Source organism: Hypoxylon fragiforme (assembly GCF_022984875.1).
Source record: "Hypoxylon fragiforme strain CBS 206.31 chromosome Unknown GGS25scaffold_7, whole genome shotgun sequence".
Lineage (NCBI taxonomy): Eukaryota > Fungi > Ascomycota > Sordariomycetes > Xylariales > Hypoxylaceae > Hypoxylon > Hypoxylon fragiforme.
The window spans coordinates 1,984,800-2,002,182 of NW_026054762.1; the positions used below are offsets into that span (position 1 = coordinate 1,984,800).

The 17,383-nt window shown below is 46.5% G+C and overlaps 4 protein-coding genes across 4 annotated transcripts; 2 read left to right on the forward strand and 2 right to left on the reverse strand.

Moving 5' to 3' along the window:
* Positions 1 to 1,060: 1,060 nt before the first annotated feature.
* Positions 1,061 to 3,397, reverse strand: GGS25DRAFT_375961 (uncharacterized protein). The gene has a single exon (XM_049258228.1). The coding sequence runs from the start codon at positions 3,161 to 3,163 to the stop codon at positions 1,448 to 1,450; it is 1,716 nt and encodes a 571-aa protein (XP_049114824.1). The 5' UTR covers positions 3,164 to 3,397; the 3' UTR covers positions 1,061 to 1,447.
* A 2,854-nt stretch (positions 3,398 to 6,251) lies between these two features.
* Positions 6,252 to 7,767, reverse strand: GGS25DRAFT_499817 (ribosomal protein L10e). The gene is made up of 3 exons (XM_049261813.1): positions 7,399 to 7,767; positions 6,795 to 7,179; positions 6,252 to 6,734 (listed from the first exon to the last, which is right to left on the reverse strand). Exons 1-3 carry the CDS (start codon positions 7,441 to 7,443, stop codon positions 6,499 to 6,501), a joined length of 666 nt encoding a protein of 221 aa, XP_049114825.1. The 5' UTR covers positions 7,444 to 7,767; the 3' UTR covers positions 6,252 to 6,498.
* A 136-nt stretch (positions 7,768 to 7,903) lies between these two features.
* Positions 7,904 to 8,475, forward strand: GGS25DRAFT_523831 (cytosolic large ribosomal subunit protein L30; the record flags this gene model as incomplete). The annotated part of the gene is made up of 3 exons (XM_049264496.1): positions 7,904 to 7,979; positions 8,039 to 8,193; positions 8,377 to 8,475. The coding sequence occupies 3 exons, from the start codon at positions 7,904 to 7,906 to the stop codon at positions 8,473 to 8,475; spliced, it is 330 nt and encodes a 109-aa protein (XP_049114826.1).
* Positions 8,476 to 11,331: 2,856 nt separating this feature from the next.
* On the forward strand, positions 11,332 to 13,688 carry GGS25DRAFT_376199 (uncharacterized protein). Its single transcript, XM_049258229.1, has 2 exons — positions 11,332 to 12,174; positions 12,240 to 13,688. Exons 1-2 carry the CDS (start codon positions 11,553 to 11,555, stop codon positions 13,520 to 13,522), a joined length of 1,905 nt encoding a protein of 634 aa, XP_049114827.1. The 5' UTR covers positions 11,332 to 11,552; the 3' UTR covers positions 13,523 to 13,688.
* Positions 13,689 to 17,383: the final 3,695 nt, after the last annotated feature.

A 17,383-nucleotide genomic window follows, 5' to 3' on the forward strand; every position in this document is an offset into this window, starting at 1 on the left:
GGCATCATGGCCCAGCTATTCCCAAAATCCTTGGATATATACTAACCGTAGGGAGTACTAAGGGGGAAAGAGGACGGGCTGCAGCGGGAGGAACTGGTATTTATGTATAAAAGGCAACCAGAGAGCGCAGGCGTATAATTCCAGGACAATGCGAAGGTTGAAGTTGAGGATGAGAAGCTGTCGTAGACAAAGTGAGGCGTCCGGATGAGATTGGACTAAAGTTGATGGGTGGTGGGGTGTAGAAGACGGTAAATGGAGTCGACTACGGTGCGGGTTGCGATAGCTGTGGAGAAAAGGAACCGACAAGGTACGGGATATGTAGCGTATGTACAACTGTATACGTATCATGTATGTATGTAGGAGTGATACAATAATAAATTATGACTCGACGCTAATGTAAAGCTCACAGTTCTTGATGAAGCGGAATGTACAAAAAAAAAAAGATATCATGGATAGATGGATGTGGTGTGTGTGGATGGATGAGATGAAGTTGGAGTACCTAGGTAGACATCATAATCAAGGCAACATTGAACTCCTTCCCCCCAAGTCCCAAGGTCTTGATAGGAAGGGTGGACTAAAAGTGGGCGAGTTTGGATCCATAAAGGTACGTATCTGGTACCTAATAGGGTCCAGATGTCCCTCCTACCCACTTAACGCGTCCACCCGAAGGAGAAAAGGACGAATGAGAATGGCCGAGTGAGGCGCGAGCGTCGCGTGTTGGGTGAAGCGAGGACATTCTTATTGGACCAGAACCTCTCGAGGTCCCTGCCAACCCTGGAAAATAAATGTTCGCCTAAGCAGAAAAGTGAAGTAGCGGAGAGCAATCATGTATCTAGTAAGTACATATTCTGCTTCCACCACAGAAAATATATGGCTGAATTCTGTATTAGACACAACTTGCGACTTTGTCCTTTCTATACATTAGCTATGGATTTCGAAACTCGACCGCCTCGCCGGAGCTCAAGAGGGTAGTATCCAAGCTGTAAGCAACTCGTCATGCATGCTCGCCCCGCGAACAACGTGCTCCCATCCCTGAAGGCAGACGGAATATCTACCTACCCTACGCACGGAGTCATGTACAGTAGCTCATGAAGCACATGCAGCTACCTGATGAGCAATGCTAACAAATATATCTCAGAGTCACTAACTATGTTACCAGGTGCGGTTCAATTCTCATATTTGATTGGTCAATGGACTATTGAAAATCTCCATCTTCATATTTTCTTCTCTTAAGATGAAGACTGACGGTTGGGTATATAAATGTAAATGTAATGCGTGAGATTGTATAATATGCTCGTGATTTAGTCCGATTGCAAATATCGCCTCATTATTTACCAACCCATCACCACCCTGACCCTGGGTAGACCCAATAATATGTATACATCATTTCGTTGCTCATGCTTGCTCATGCCTGCTTATGCGGACTTGGACCGTCTATCCCGTCATATTAAACCTCGCCCCAACTTCCCATAGGACCTGTCGTGGCAATCATCGATCCTGTGCCAACAGAACCGCCAATATCCCAATAATGGCGGGATGATGAGCTACTCTTTTTTATTGATCTCCGTGTGCTTTGACTAGCGCAGCTAGACGCATGCTTGAACACGGGACTCGAGGGTATGGTTGCCTTGGACTTGCGCCTCTCGGCAGGCCGCGGTCGTGACACCAATGGATGGTGCTGACGCACTCTTGCAGCCTTAGCAGCCATGTCTTGCGTGCTCGACGAGGCGAGGCTAGAATTTCCAGCGACCCCGCCGCTACTGCTCGATCGTGATATGAAACGTGATCGTAGGTACCTGAAGACAAGTCTCACATCAAGCTCCTGTTCCCACTCGTCCTGTGTGAAGGCTGACCCGGGATTTTCTGCATGGGTGGAGCTAGCCGGCTGTGCGACATGAGGTACATCAATTGGCTGTGTCCGCTTACCGATTGTAGGTTGAAATTCGGGAATAGTGGGTGCCTTATCCGTCTTCACCGTAGTTGCCGTATCATTTGCCCCCTCCGGAATGGGAGGAAGACCCGCGTACGGAATAGGCATTTGCTGCACTCGACTAAATGTCGAGAAGGCTCCGGGATGTTCAGATAGCCGATGAATGAGCACGCCTAGTTCTTTAGCCACTCGCTCTAGCATCTTAAGCTGCCAGCCCGAGTCCGTCGCATTTTCCATTGGGGCGTTCGTGCATTGTTGAGGCACAGGGATGGCCGATGCCTTTGGTGTCGAAGAAAGATCCTCCTCATCTGGAAGCGCTTCCCCAAATAGCACAGAGAGCAACTTATCATCGATTCCCATGAGGTCCCGGATAACTTTTCGAGTAATGCGTCCCCAGATGCTTTCCTGACCCGCCTCCGGATCTGTTTCGTCTTGATCGTGCCAATCTTGACTTTGATCAGCTTTTTTACTCGAAGCATCACCGATCCCACTCATGGATGCTACATCTTCGGCTTCTCTTTCCATATGACTTGATTTTGGCATGCTGGCGGCAGACCTTCGTCTTCTGCGAGTTTCTTTTTTAATCTCCTCTAGAAGATAACGGCTATGCTCTAGCCGCCAAGATTCTATTCTCTGCATCTTTTCCAATTCCTGTGCCCTATCAACGTCAAGTTCAACTTGACCTAGACCGACACCTTCCTGTCTCCTCAAACGGTTAGGGTTATACTGCTCGAAGGCATAAAGTTGCTCTTGTATGTCAAACCCCATAACTTCCTGCTCCAATCGAAACAGGCCGAGGCCATCGTGGGCAGGAACTACGGGTGTCGTATGAGCGAGAGCATGCGATGCGTCGTAAAAGGTCGGCATAGAACGAAACTCGGGAAGATGGCTATCCAGGCTATCTAACTCGGCATCGTCCTCGTCCTCTTCCCGGGGTACTTCAACAAAGCTTGTAGATTGTTGTTGCACAGCACTAGCGTCTGATCGCGCAGCTGTACCGAGACTCCCAATCTCACTTAGTCTTGAACGACCCGGAGTACTATTGGTTTGATGCGTCGAGGTTAGGTAAGATGTCGAGGTGCCCGTATCGGTAGGAGGCGAAAAGAGAACCCAGGTTTGGGGGTCTTCAACATCTCGAGGCGCAGGTTGAGGTACCTGTTGCAACTCATCGTCTTCGGATGCGGGACGAAAGACTCGCGGAGCGGACTGGCGGGTTGGTTGTTGGAATGCCATTGTGAGGAGATGGGATACTTATTCCTGATATTGATAGTGGTGATGCTGGTAGTGGATCAAGATAGTATGACGAAAGCTACCCAACTGGGGGGTGTCCCAGTGGGAGTGTTAAATAACACACAGACCAAGTTGCACAATACTGAACCAGATTTTTCGAAAGTGAGGCAAGGTGAGTAGAGGGCAAGAAAGTACCGGATTTTGTCTGGAGATGAAGGTTGTTGTTAATTATAGGTGGCGGCTGACTGCATGTAAGATAAGGTGGGTGAGCTGTCTCGCTGGCTGGTAGGTTACGTTCTATGTATGTATGTCTGTTGGTATATGTTTCAAGATGGAGAACAAGTCAGAGCAGGCTGACCAAAAACCCTCCCAAAAGCAGCTGAGAGGGGCTGAAGACGTGGGTGAACAGAGGTTACACGTAGAGAGTCGGTAGGCCCTGCAAATATCCTGCAATCTATAGATAAGTAGGCGGTGTCTTACTTGGGAATTTGAAATAGTAGATCATGGGAAATCGTAGGAAACTGAAAACAGGATGCAGTGTGACCTGTCCGATTGGCGCCGTAAGAAAATGTACCCTAGGTATGCTAGGTATGTTATAAGGGACCTAGACCAAGGGACCAACATGCAGTCGATGATCCCAAGTCGCGTGGGACGTGGGACAATGGCGGGTTTGTGCAATTGGAGGTAACAAGTTCGCCAACAGCCCACCACAAATCGTACCTAATCGTACCTAGTACGACTTATTCCTAGTAGACCAAGCAACGGACCCTCCCACCCTTGTGCTCTTGTGGTGTTCCAGTACTGCCAATTAGATGATTCAATGTGGTGGTCTAAAACAACAAAGCGAACTAGCGGGTTAGTTAGGCAAAGATGATGCTATAAGTTGGGGAGCTAGATGTGTATTTGCCGAAACACAGACTCAGTTACGTAGGGAGGTAAGTATATTCTGAAGATAGGTACTACATGTAGGTAGATATTGGAGGATAAGAAAATGTAGTTTCTTGTCGGGTAGATGTAGCCTAGTAGAGACTTTGTTGAAGTTCAATGTTGAAGTTCAATGTTCCAACGTTGAACAGTTGAAGGTTAAATAAAGTACAGAGCTAAAAATGCAATCGAAACCTTGCTGAGAGCTCAGCTGTCAAGTCAAGTGTTATCGTATTGAGTAGGTACAAACGATACAAGCAAACATACATAGTGGGGTTCAGCATCATTATCAAGCGCTTTCAAATCTACATACTACTAGGTAGGTAATATGTACTCAGTACATGTTACCGTCACTTACACCAGCTTCTTAAGGTATGAGCGGGCTCGGCCTGCTTCTATCACTGATGTACATATGCATTCATGTTACATATTACATTATTACTAGCTATCAATACGATATACAGTAGCATACAGATTACACGATAATCAGATTGCCCCCTCAACCTCAACCTTACGCGATATCTTCTACCAACCTCGTCAGTTATAAGCCATGGCAAGTGTGTGTAACTAACGACCACCTGGGAGTAGTACATATTGTAGTACATAGTAGGTACTATATACATTAATAGGTAGTACATGAAAGACGAAGACAAAGACTAAAAGCCAATGATGAAGGCTGGTGACCGGTTCCGATGACGTGATGAACCTAAATATATGTGGTTTGCCCCCCCTCACCTTTTTTTTGGTGTGTGACATGAGGCTGTGACCGCCGTGACGGTCAACTGTATGTACATCAGCTACATCTACATACAACATTGAATCAGCCTTTGTTTCTTTTATGCCCGTGCAGCTGCCGCCGTTGCAAGGAGGAAACCCATCGACTCAGGTACCCGCAAGTGTTCGATCGCAGGGCCATAACGTAAACAAACGGTCTGATCATCTGTGATTATGCCAATAAAAATGCCGGTAACCATGTTGGCAAGGGTAAGGAGAAAGAGAGAGAATGCTGGCGATACCGCCTAGGGGACCACTGGGCATGCATCTAGAAGGAATGAATACCCTAGGTACACCTACATACATACATAGAATCACGCCATGCCAATAGATCATTAATGTCTGAATGGCAGCCCTGCCTCCCAACTTACGTATCGTGTCGGCAGCTTCGTGGAGCCCATCTGTGGCTCTTCTTCTTACATACCACATCTGAATCCACGCTTCGAAGAAAATACCGCGCAGCATTTCTTTTGCTTTGATGGAGTTTTGGAGAAATTTCCATTTTCCCACCTGAACGTCCAATATTACCCATGAAAAGCCCCCCCCCTTTCCCGAAGAACGCTAGAATTAAAATCGGTCTGTATACAAAAAACCCCGACCAGCGCCAGAAAGCGGAGTACATAGCAGAGAGTTGTTGCAGGCCGCTCCAGCAGCAACAAACCGGCACTGCTGCGCTTGCTGCAACTAATGCTGGACAGAATCCTCCGGTGGAGGCTCGTTCGTGTTGGCAGTCCTCCGTACTGGTTGGGCATGGTCAACCTCAAGAGGTGATCCAGTACTCTGCCGATGATCCGTAAGTGGACGAAATTTCCCAAGAGCTTTGCCCGTACACCACAAAACAATGCACATCCCTGACATCACCCCGAATAGAAGGTAGGCAAAAGTGCTGTCCTTCGTTCAGTTGGCTACCTACTTGAATAGCATACGCAGTGGCTGGCTTTGCGAAGCCCGCTACATCCTACAACTTTCCTATGCAGATGAACGCCTAGATCCCACAGAGTATCCAGAACTACTGACCGTACTTATCAAGTAGCTTGGTACAATACATAGGAAGCCTACAGCCCTCCGATTATCATCCGGGCCTTCACTAGAGTCAACACGCTTCTCAAAAGTGGATGCCTCTACTACTGTGTATGTAGAAACAAGGTGTGAGGACAATAGCCTTCTCATTTCTTTTCATAACACCAATCAAGAGTACGTAACTTCTATAATATATTTAGCATGCATATGATGTCGATCTTGTGATAATGCCGCAACGTTGAGGAACTTGGCACCTTAGCTTCAACTAATGGCATGGGAGTCTCAAGTTTGCTCGTTCAAATGCTCAAAAGACATCCATACGGATAATCTTTTACCCAAGAAGTTTATCAGGGACCCAATAGATTCTAGAAGGATTTATATGAAATCATCTCGAATTGGCTGCAAGCAAAACTACGGTAAATGCCAGCCTCAGCCGTTTAGGCGGGACCGGTCAAACTAATTGAACATCATCCTCACCGTGATTTGAAATTCACATCACTGGACAACGATTCATAGGGTGCAAATGCAATATCCGAATTGACTGTCATGTAGCAGTGCTATGGTAACCATTATACGCCTGTCCCCTCAACCCGAATCTGCTTATCTCCGTAACAAATCACTTAAGCCTCAGCAGAGAACGCCTCAGGGAAGCGCTTGATGTTCTGCTTGAGGCTACCGTGGTTAGTAAGGAACTGGACGTAAGCACCATCGACCTTGACACGGCCAGCAGCCTTCTTCTCGAGGTACTCGTCACGGCGGAGAGGGGTGAAGCCCCAGTTCTTGGAAACGATGATCTTTTGTCGGCCAGGGAACTTGTACTGGGATCGTCGGAGGGCCTCAAGAGCAACAGCACGGTCTGTTGAATTTTAGTTAATAAACGTCATTCTACATAAAACTGAGTATTTGTGATGCTTACTAGAGTCACGAGTGCGGACGCTTAGGATGATCTGGCCAATGTTGACACGGGCGACGGTTCCATTGGGCTTGCCCCAGGCACCACGCATTCCAGTCTGCAGTCTATCGGCACCAGCGCACGACAACATCTTGTTGATGCGGACGACGTGGTAAGGGTGGGCACGGACGCGCAAGTGGAAGCTGTCCTTTCCGGAGGTCTTGACCATGTACTTGTTGCAGCAAATACGGGCGGCTTCAAGGGCTTCGGAACTCAGCTGCTCGTACTCGTTGGAAACGAGGTGGATGCATAGAGGGAAGTCATCGACGGTAGCGCGCTTTCGGCCAAGATCGAAAATGCGGATCTTAGGGTCGGGTACACCACGGTTGAAGCGGGACTTGGGATACGGCTATTGATTGCTATTATTAGTATTTCCATTCTGTAGAACAATTTTGTGTTGAAAAAGCTTGGGTTTGTATGTTTGATTCGTGATGAAGAGGTATGATATATGTTGCGATATGATGACGAGTTTGAATGGAGGGGAATCGATCGCCTGCGATCGGAATGCGAATATCGTGAACGATGAGGGTTGCTATAGGTATTTTAATTAAATATTCAATAGGCTTACCTTGTTCTTGCAGTATCGGTAGCATCTTGCCGGACGACGCGCCATCTTGATTGATTTATCTTGATGATGTCGTTAGTTGGATGTGTTGTATGGGTGTTGTTGAGGGAAAGATGATAAATATCCGGCAAGGGAATTTGAGGTTCGGGGCCACTTGACTGGAAATTTCCTGGCTTGATTTCAAAGCAATAACGAGTCACATAAGCAGTTTCGGGTGGGCAAAGTGGATCTGTGGCGGGGTATTTCATTGGTTCATCCATTTCATTCTTCGCCTGTGGTAAAAGTGGGGTTAGGGCTACAACCACCGACCACTAAACTAACTGCGAGCCCTAGGCTTATTGGTGTATTAGCGTTATTCTTTATCCCACCTTATCTACATCGAACTTTTCGCAACCATAATTAATTCCTTCTGCAAGTGCATCTTCCTCGAGACTTGATTTCCTTCATCATCCAACTTCGACAATCACCTCATATCAACAGTCAAGTCAATCGACATCAATAAATCAAGATGGCCCCCAAGAAGAACAAGAAGGATGCCAACAGCATCAACTCGCGTCTTGCGCTTGTTATGAAGTCCGGCAAAGGTGCGAACTTCGAAAATCGAAAACACGGCTGAGATATTTGTTCACTAACATTCTCGCAGTCACTCTCGGCTACAAGTCTACCCTCAAGAGTTTGCGATCTGGCAAGGCTAAGCTCGTTATCATCTCCGGCAACACCCCTCCCCTTCGCAAGTCCGAGCTGGAGTACTACTCCATGTTGTCTAAGGCCCCCGTTCACCACTTCTCTGGCACCAACGTAAGTACCATATCTCTCCCTTTGCACATGTAGAAGATACGCAACTATTTTGTGATATTTTTCCTTTTCTCGACTTTATGGTCGATAGGCAAGTCATCTTGTCTATTGATCCTACCCAGAGAAGAAGCCATCCCAAGGCTTTGGAGGGTAATTCAATTGGCTTACTTTTTTCCTTCCATACAGATCGAGCTTGGCACTGCCTGCGGTAAACTGTTCCGTTGCTCCACCATGGCTGTCCTGGATGCTGGTGACTCCGATATCCTCACAGACCAACAGGCTTAGATTATGAGTGTTATGATATCCTCGGACGGCGTTGGGGTTCATTGGCTAGGGGAACAGGTCCTCGTTATTCGTGCTGCGCGTACGAGACTGGCCAGCATATATTCCACATATCCTAACGGATACAGAACTCCATGTTGAGTTCCTTGGTAGCTGCTTAGACCAATATCGAGTCTCAATCCAGAAAAAGTTTATATCAGTAAAAGAAAAAAAATACAAGTGATACCCAATAACTGTGCAATCTGTTGATATTCATCACTGATTTGGTGCCCTGGTATCCCATTTTGCTATCGTTGGCAATCAAAGCGAGTGGTCAAAGGCTGTGGGATACACCTATCATGGACATATCCTGAACCTGTATGTGTGGCTTTCCTAGTTTGCTTCTTTCAACCTCATGATCGTAAGCAGCCTCCTTACATGAGCTCTAGCAATGTAGGCCGGGTACGAATTAGGCTTTGACAATTTTCAACTGCTGTTAAATGCCGTAGAAATCCTCAGTGATGCGTGATTCTGCTAAGCTTGTAAGTTATTCAAGATCACAACACATAGTCACATCGTAAGTCTAAATATGTATTTAGAACCAACGTCATCCTAGTAGCTTGGTAGACACACGTGAGTAGAGTCAGTAGACATCAAACCCAAGGAACCAAATAATACGACGAAGCCGAGATTAGGCTTGCGTCATCCCGCTTTGTTCTTTACAGAGAGATGACAGTCATGTGACAATTTTGATGGATTGAACTCCATTTCTAGACATCAGTTAGATAGAATAGAGACATTACGGGACTCTTGTCACAATCCCAACCAGGCTTCAAGAGGCATTTTAGGTCAACCCCTACAAGACTTTCTGATACTGACCTAATTATCCAGGGAAAAAAAAAGAAAAAAAAACCAAGAAACAATTGGGACCACTACCTCTTGGAAACAAAACCATCCTAGGAGCGATAGGTGGAGCAGGCAACTCAACTGATGTTCGGATCCTAAATAAGGGCTTGCTTGTCTTCAGGATTGGGTTATTAAGGCTGGTGAGTTGCGTAACCTAGTAGAGATATATGTACTGGTCGTAATCTACGTCAAGTTATCAGGGCTATTAGGTGAACATTGTGTTCTTGCGAGGCCTACCCACCTTGGAGTCCGAAGATGTTTGCCGCAAGATCCTGATGGAGAAGTGGGAATGGGAAGAAAGAATAACCCACTCAGCTGCTTGCGCTGTACTCAGGGTAACGGATTACCAATGCACGGAATGCTGCAACCAATCTAGCATCGTACCATGTTACTGGAAGTTGCATCGGTCCTATCATTTAGGCTTCTGTTCCTCTGAAACCCAGGTCCGCAAGAGGGGGGATATTGTCATCAGTATTCCCGTGTTAGAGAGGTCTACAGGACAAATTCTGACGGCATGTTCGAGAACATATTATTGTAAAACCAATCAAATAGAAAATCGGAATAAAAGTCGATGGTAGTACTAACAAACATCGAACATACATAAACTGTTTCACGGGAAGTAGCATCATGGCGTGGGTAAGGAACATAAGCGGTAAACCTTATTACGTACTACTAGATGCATTTACAGAAGCCTTGAAGGTGCCTACATAGTACATATGTACCTACTAGCGTGACATGATGGATATGTACATAATACATACATACATAGTACATACATCACGATTGTGTTTATTTGACCCCTTTATGACATTCAATGTTTGTCACTTCGAACGCGCCTTTCAAGGCTACTTTAATCGCCAATAAACACCAAGGATATCTGTAACAGAATCACAGTTCGTTCTTCAAGCATTAGTTATTGCGACACTGTTGTTTTCTACCATGCTGCTACATAACTATGTACATAAAATTATGAATCACGCTCTAACAAGCCCTTGAACCGAGCGTTAGCTAGTGTACTATTTTGCAGGTACTTACCAGAAGGAGAAAACGCATGAACTAATTAAATGAATGACGAACCGAAAAGGGGCAAGGGGGTGAGAGAGAGAGAGAGAGGAAGAGAGAGAAGGAACGTCAGAACTTCCTACAACCAATTCAATCTCAAGATCGATACAGACTGACTGGCTGACTGGCTATTCTTTATTGTAAAACAATCCTAGAAATAAGCTGTGAATTAACAAGCTGACTGGATTTAAATAATCGAAGTTTCGAAGTTTCGAAGGAGCGGCGATCCCGTGTGGCTGAGTCTCGTTGTTGTTCCAGAAATAACAAGCGGTGATAGGGTAACTGGGTACTGGGTTCAGGGTACTATTCAGGGTACTAGGTACTAGCCCTGGAGCAGTTTAGCAGAGTACCTAGTAACCTAGTTGAAGCTAGTACCATGTAACATTAGAAAAGCGCTAAACCTTGAAACTCCAGTTGCCCGTTTTACCGTTTTACTATGGTAAAGGTGCCCGCTGTCACACGCTGCAAGCCCTGTAAGCCTGTACAATACGTACATAGTAGCAAGGTCTGTGACACTGACAGAACTGACCTGAACCTGACTGACTTGACTGACAGGTGTGTGCCAACCTTGAATTGTGAACCCGAACAGTTCCAGTTCTTGTTCACAACATTGAACTTGAAGTTCCCCCTTTCTCCAAAGTTCAAGCCCCGAGGTGCGGATTCCTTCTCATGCACGAGCGCCACGAACTAGGACCCAAATAGCAAATAGACCCCAAATACTTTTTTTTTACCAGTGACAAGTTTTAGAACTTTGAACCTTGGGAAAGACACTGAAGCCACTTTGACCCCGAAACAACAACAATAACAGCAGAGGGGATCAAATTTCACACCAGAACAATAAGTGGCTGTCTACTGGCCAACGTATTGAATTTATTCTCGAAATCACTTTTCGGAGTATTTCATTCTTTACGATTGACCTAGCAACCAACAGCCGATGATCATATCAATCATACATATCATTATACCTATTACTTCCATACCGACTACTCTTTTAATCGGTCCCTAATACCTATTCTATTTGTATTGATTGTATCTATTGCCTTCCTTTTAGCTCTAGATCTGGAATATAACCACAGAATTCTCCTGTATATATATATTCTTTATATCACTGTATCGTCACTCAACCAGAACAAATGTCTGCCACACCCAAGAGGCCGCTGTCGGCCGCGCAGGGTCGGTCTTCGTCGAACGATAGCTCTTCACCATCGTCGAGACAACCTCGGGCATCCACACCGACTTCTACCAATGGTGCGGGTACCAACAGCACCCCGCAAAGAACACGATCCAGCCGAGGTGGCACACCAGTTTCAGCGCGAGCCGCTGCCACTCACCGAACAACCTCATCACTAAGCATTACCAGCAATGCTGAGAATGCTGAGGCGCGCGCCGAAACTGTTGCATTAATTGAGGATTTGAAAGAAAGACTGCAAAAGGCCGACGCTGGATCTGAGGAGTACAGAAAGAAAGCCGAGGTTCTTCAAGCACGACTCGACGATGCTCTTAAGGAGCAGGCCAAGTTAGAAGAAAGGGTGCATGAGGGCGATGAGCAGATTGAAACTCTGAGAAATGAAAAGCGGGAGGCCGCAAGGCAGATGCGCGAGATGGAAGCCATCTACGAAGCGGAGAGAAGCTCTATGATGAAGGAGAAGGAAGAGATGGCTAACCGAGAGGAGGAGATGCAGTCAGTCATTAATAGGCTCAAGGAGACACTGAATCAGCGGAACGCAGATGACGAACATCGCCCAACTAGGCAATGTGAGCCCCCAAATTGGAGCCCTAGTTGGAAGATATTTGTACAATTGCTAACTTAGATATTGTAGCAAGCAATTCTTCTCCCAGCGTAGACAACGGCAACTTCGCCCCGCCCTCTTCCGTCCAGCGCAGCGATTCTAGGAACAACTCCAAGTTGCTGCTACAGAAAGACAAGCTCATCGAGTCACTACGTCTGGAGCTTGCAGAGGCCCAGATCAAGCTTGTCGAGACCGAGAACCAAGGTGGCGGGAGAGTGCATGAGGTTGAACGCTTGCTCATGGAGGCACGCATGGCCAACGCACGGCTGATGGAAGATAACGAGTCTTATCAGCTACTACTTCAGGAGAAGACGCTTCATGGCGACTTCGGTAAGGGCGATTTCAACTACATGAACGTGAACGCCAACCAAGATGCATTGAACGCCCTAGAAGGACGATCCAATGCTGGTGATAACCCAACCACACCGATAACCAGCCTAGCTGATGAATTGGGCGCTCTTGGCGAATCTCCCAAGGCCGTCGATGATGAGCTCACGCGGCGTCTTGAGACCGAACTACGTGCTGCAAAGGATCAAAACAAGGCCCTCACATTGTATATTAACAAGATCATTGAGCGGCTCCTACAGCACCAAGAGTTCGAGCACATCCTCGATCAATCCTCTGACTCCAAGCCTGGCGCCAATGTGCACAAGGACCTTCCACCGCCTCCATCGGAATCCAATGGCGCAGCCTCATTCTTACAACGAGCCAAATCTATCGCTATTGGCAACCCTGGCCCGATTCGACCCAAGCCAAGGCCCATGACTATGTCACCCAAAGCCCATTCCCATTTCGCATCCGCGCATCACAACCCAGAGACGGCGCCTAGCATTCCTATCTCGGGTCTTGGGCGCTCGCACAGCACTCGCCGCCTTGGTCGGCCCATGAGTGAGCAGCTCACTGGCGCGGCCGGCATTGTGAATGCCATGTATAAGGGCCCAGATGGTCCCCTTTCCCCCACTCTCAGCACGACATCGTCGTCAGCGGCACGTCACTCCCAGACGTTCTTCTCAAATAGAACCTCGTCTTCCATGGCTAATGGCTCTGCGGGTAACTTCCCGGGGATGCGCAGCGAGACCAGCAGCGTCAGCGGGGACTCAGCTGCAGATGGTACTACGGGCACTATGACGACGGCAAGCCAGAGCCCTCCTAGGACTGTGGGTGGCTATGAGAAGAGCACCTTAGCTGGAAACAAACCTCGTCCTTTGAGATTAGTCCAGGAGAAGGATGAAAAGGAGAGGATTGAGAATAAGCGTGCCAGCTGGATGGGTTGGGCGTTTGGAAAGAAGGAAGAGTTCGAGGCGTTGCGATGAGCTACCCATATATAGACGTAGCGGCAAAGGGTCTGTTTCATGACTTGAGAGAACTGAGGGAAGGGGGAAAGAGGAAGATGCGGTGTGGTAATCTGAGAATGAGAAAAGAAGTGACCTCGACAGAACGTTAAAGGGCATGAATTGGAAGGGAGAAGAGAAGAGAGATTTGAAGAAGAAGAGGAAAAGAAAAAGATTTAATAGCTACCTAGGTAGCCAGCTTGAGAACGAAATTTCCTTTTAAATTTTTGTTCGCTCGCTCGCTTGCCTTAGTCTGCTCGCTTGCGTGCCTATACTCTAGGTAATAGGTACCAAACACAACAACAACTTCAACTTACCTACCTAGCTTAACACCTATACCCTCGTCGGAAAGAGAATAGGGATAGGGATAGGAATTTAGGGGGTTAGAGGGGTGAAAAAAGGGGAGAGGCGTGTGAGAGGGAGGGAGGGAGAGAGAGGGGGAGGGGTTATAGACGTGAAGAGAAAAAAAGAAGAAGAGGGAGGAAAACAAACCAGACGAGAGAAATTAGCATATCATCTTCCCCCTTTTTCACGTTTTTCTATTTTACTTTTTACTGTTACGTTTTTTTTTTTTTTTTTTTTTTTTACTACTTACGATTATTCTTGTTGTTCGTTCTCATCTTCTAATTTACTTTAGTATTTTAGTTGGTCCCCCCCTTTTTTTTTTCTATGACTCTTTTTTTTTTTCTGATGGATGTTTCTCTGTTTTGGTTTTGGCTTTGGCTTTGGCTTTGGCTCATGCATGTTACATACCAGCTTAACGAAACGACAGAACAACAACAACAACAAGAAACTTGAACGAACCTTCAATGTTACTAACCTCCGGGTTTATCTACCTACATAACCTGCATAACGGGGTCGGTCGATTGATTGATTGATTGATTGATGGATTGAGATGATTTTCTTTTATTTTACTTATTTATTCTGGACAGATTCATTACTTCATGATCATTTACGTACCTACGTTTTACCTACATCTACATATTTATACTGGGGGGAATATCACATCATATCATACCATATATATACCTAGGTATATACCTACATTATATTGATTTAGTTTTTATTTTCTATTTTTAATGAATGTCTTTAACTATGTCTATGCCTATGCCTGCAGGTGCTTGGTTGTGAATGTGTCTAGATTTAAGCAAGCGCAGCATAACGCTCCTAAACGTGGGAAATCTTTATTAACACCTTTGGTTGGGTTTATACCTAACCTAGTTATGTAGACTACAACATAAGTCGTACCGCCGCTGAGTTAGCCATGGTACAAATGCCCAACAATTTTTATACCAGAAGAGCCCCATATATTGAATCTGCAACCCCAATAGACTTGGTCACCAGTAACTCTTGTCAAGGGGGAGTGTAGGAATTCCCAATATCTCCCCGAAGAGCACGGAGCCAACGTACGTATACATGAAGCCGTCTTTATTCTAACTCACTCCCAGGTAGGACCTTGATACCTCTCGCACAGAATGACATATGCTCTTTTTGACTTCGTGTATGGGTTCGATCTAGGCTCTCCTTCTATCATTGGAGTCTCTTGCTTGCTGAGCAGTCACTATCAGATCCTTGCCGGCGAACGTCTGTAAGAGTTCCTGGGGCGACATCTCCGGATGTGCCATTTGCTGAATGAATCGAATATGCTACACCAGACACTGGGGTAGCGTGTGGGTATTAACCGCGGCTTGTCATTAGAGAAGCGCGCATGCTTTTGGGAGCGTGGTCTAGACTCGGATTTGTCATTCTCTTTATTGAAGGGCTGCTTTTTGGCGTCCCCGGGTGACGAGTTGTGCCGAATGCCGGTTCCATGCCCTGCGAATTCGGGCCATGAGCTGGTCCAGTAACGACGGTTCGTCGGTATCTGTTGGTAGGCCACCATATTGGCTCTCGCTCCATAGATCTGTGCGCCTCGCTAGCTCTTTGCGGGCGCGGCTCTCGCGATGTGAAAAGGTAGATTGAGGGCTTCATCGTCATGCGGCCAAACGAGGAGAAAATCCAGCCCACCCCCTGCGAAGAGACTCCGAGCACCTAACCATGGTACCTAGCCATGGCCCTTTGGCGATTATTCGCCCTCCGGGGCTATATTCGGCGCAAGTGTTGGCGAATGTTCGACGTTTCTGTTGTATTTTCGTGTAATGTATAAGTTTGTCGTGAGAAAGCCGTGAGAAATGCGTTCATCTACCAAGAACCGAGAACCACGGCTGTAGCGAGCTTCGTATAGTTGGATGCTTTTAGTTGAATATTGAAAGAGAATAAAGGTCTGGCCGTAATGAGAACCGACCACAGCGGATTCCCTAATCGGGACGTTTAACCATCGATACCATAACATAAAAAGATCTCATACCACGGTATTTTGCTTGGTAGAGTTGTCCTCGGTCTTCCGCGCGGGCTTATCTTGTTGCTAGCCCGCTGGTGGCTGGGATGGTGTCGCTGTTATATGCATTGGCCTTGGTCTCTGGAGAGGAAAAGCATACAAGGAACTTGAGCTTTGCTCGGGTAGCTTCAAATGACTGCCAGCAGGATGATGGGGTTGTAAAATACTGGCCACCCGTGCAGTGTTCAAGGTCTTGCTTAGGTTTAGGATGATGCTGACTTTGGATAGGTACCTTGAAGGCCAGTGAAAAGATGATGACCATCCTATCTTAGTATAAGTACCACACATGTAGTTGATGAAAGAGCATAGAGTCAATGCTCTCGACCCATGCGGGCGCCGTTTATGTTGCCCCACGAGATGAAAACAGAATAGTATTAGGATGTTGGGTCATTCATCCATTCGACTTTGCCATGCCTCTGCATGCCATTAAGGACCTGGTTAACCATCTTCTGGTCTTCAGTCTAAAGGGTGTAGGATGAATTGATGAATTGATGAATTGATGAATTGATGAATTGATGAATTGATGAATTGATGAAAGGAAGAGAGAAGAAACAGAAATTTGGGAGAAGGGCTTGGCCATTTATTGCGAGGGACACAGGAATTCAGTTGACTCTAGAGCACCTGCCCAGAGCCTAGAGCCCAGAGTTCAGGTAGGTGCCTACTATGTAGAACCCAAACCATACACAGTGGAAGGTAGGATCATGTAAGAATGTTGAACATGATCAGGTACGGCTTTCATCGAGTATTGTATGCACTACCCTGATACATAATACTGGGTAGCACATACCATACCTAGGAAACTGACTTCAAGTTGAATCCACCTATGGAGAGAAGTAGGAAAGAGTAATCAGAGGAATACAATTAGGTAGGTAGGTAGGTACACAGGTAGGTACGCATCTGTAATGTTTAAACATGACGACGAGACCGGCCATGGATCTTGACTTATCCGAGTGTTGTTGCCGAAAGGGGCACCCAGAGGAACACACCATCGGATAACTCGACAATAGGCTTTATCAAGGAGTCCATATTGCGTTTAAGCTAAAAGAAAAAACTGCCTCGGCCGATGTTTGCCACCCCCTTTCTTTAAAGGGGGCTCAATATTCCTGCGCTGTTCAACCATTTCTTTAAGTTGACTGATGCCCTTGCCTATAACTATATACATGCCTACATGTAGGTAGCTATGTGGCTAGCAACTCTCTCCATCACAATCTAAGATTGCCCTCGGTATTGGAAGGTGCAGTATCTTTGGGACCGCCATGAACGTAGGTATGACGTGCTATACATGAGCCTTCGCTACACTCCTCTCTGGCTTCGCTTTGATGCAGACAACACTCACCTGAATGCATTCGGATTCGCCCTGGATATCTTTGGGCTAGAAGCCTAACGGTGACGATGAGAATTCACACTATCGAACTGCAAACGTCGCAGCCAAAGATGAAAAACACTTTCTGACCAGTCACACTCCA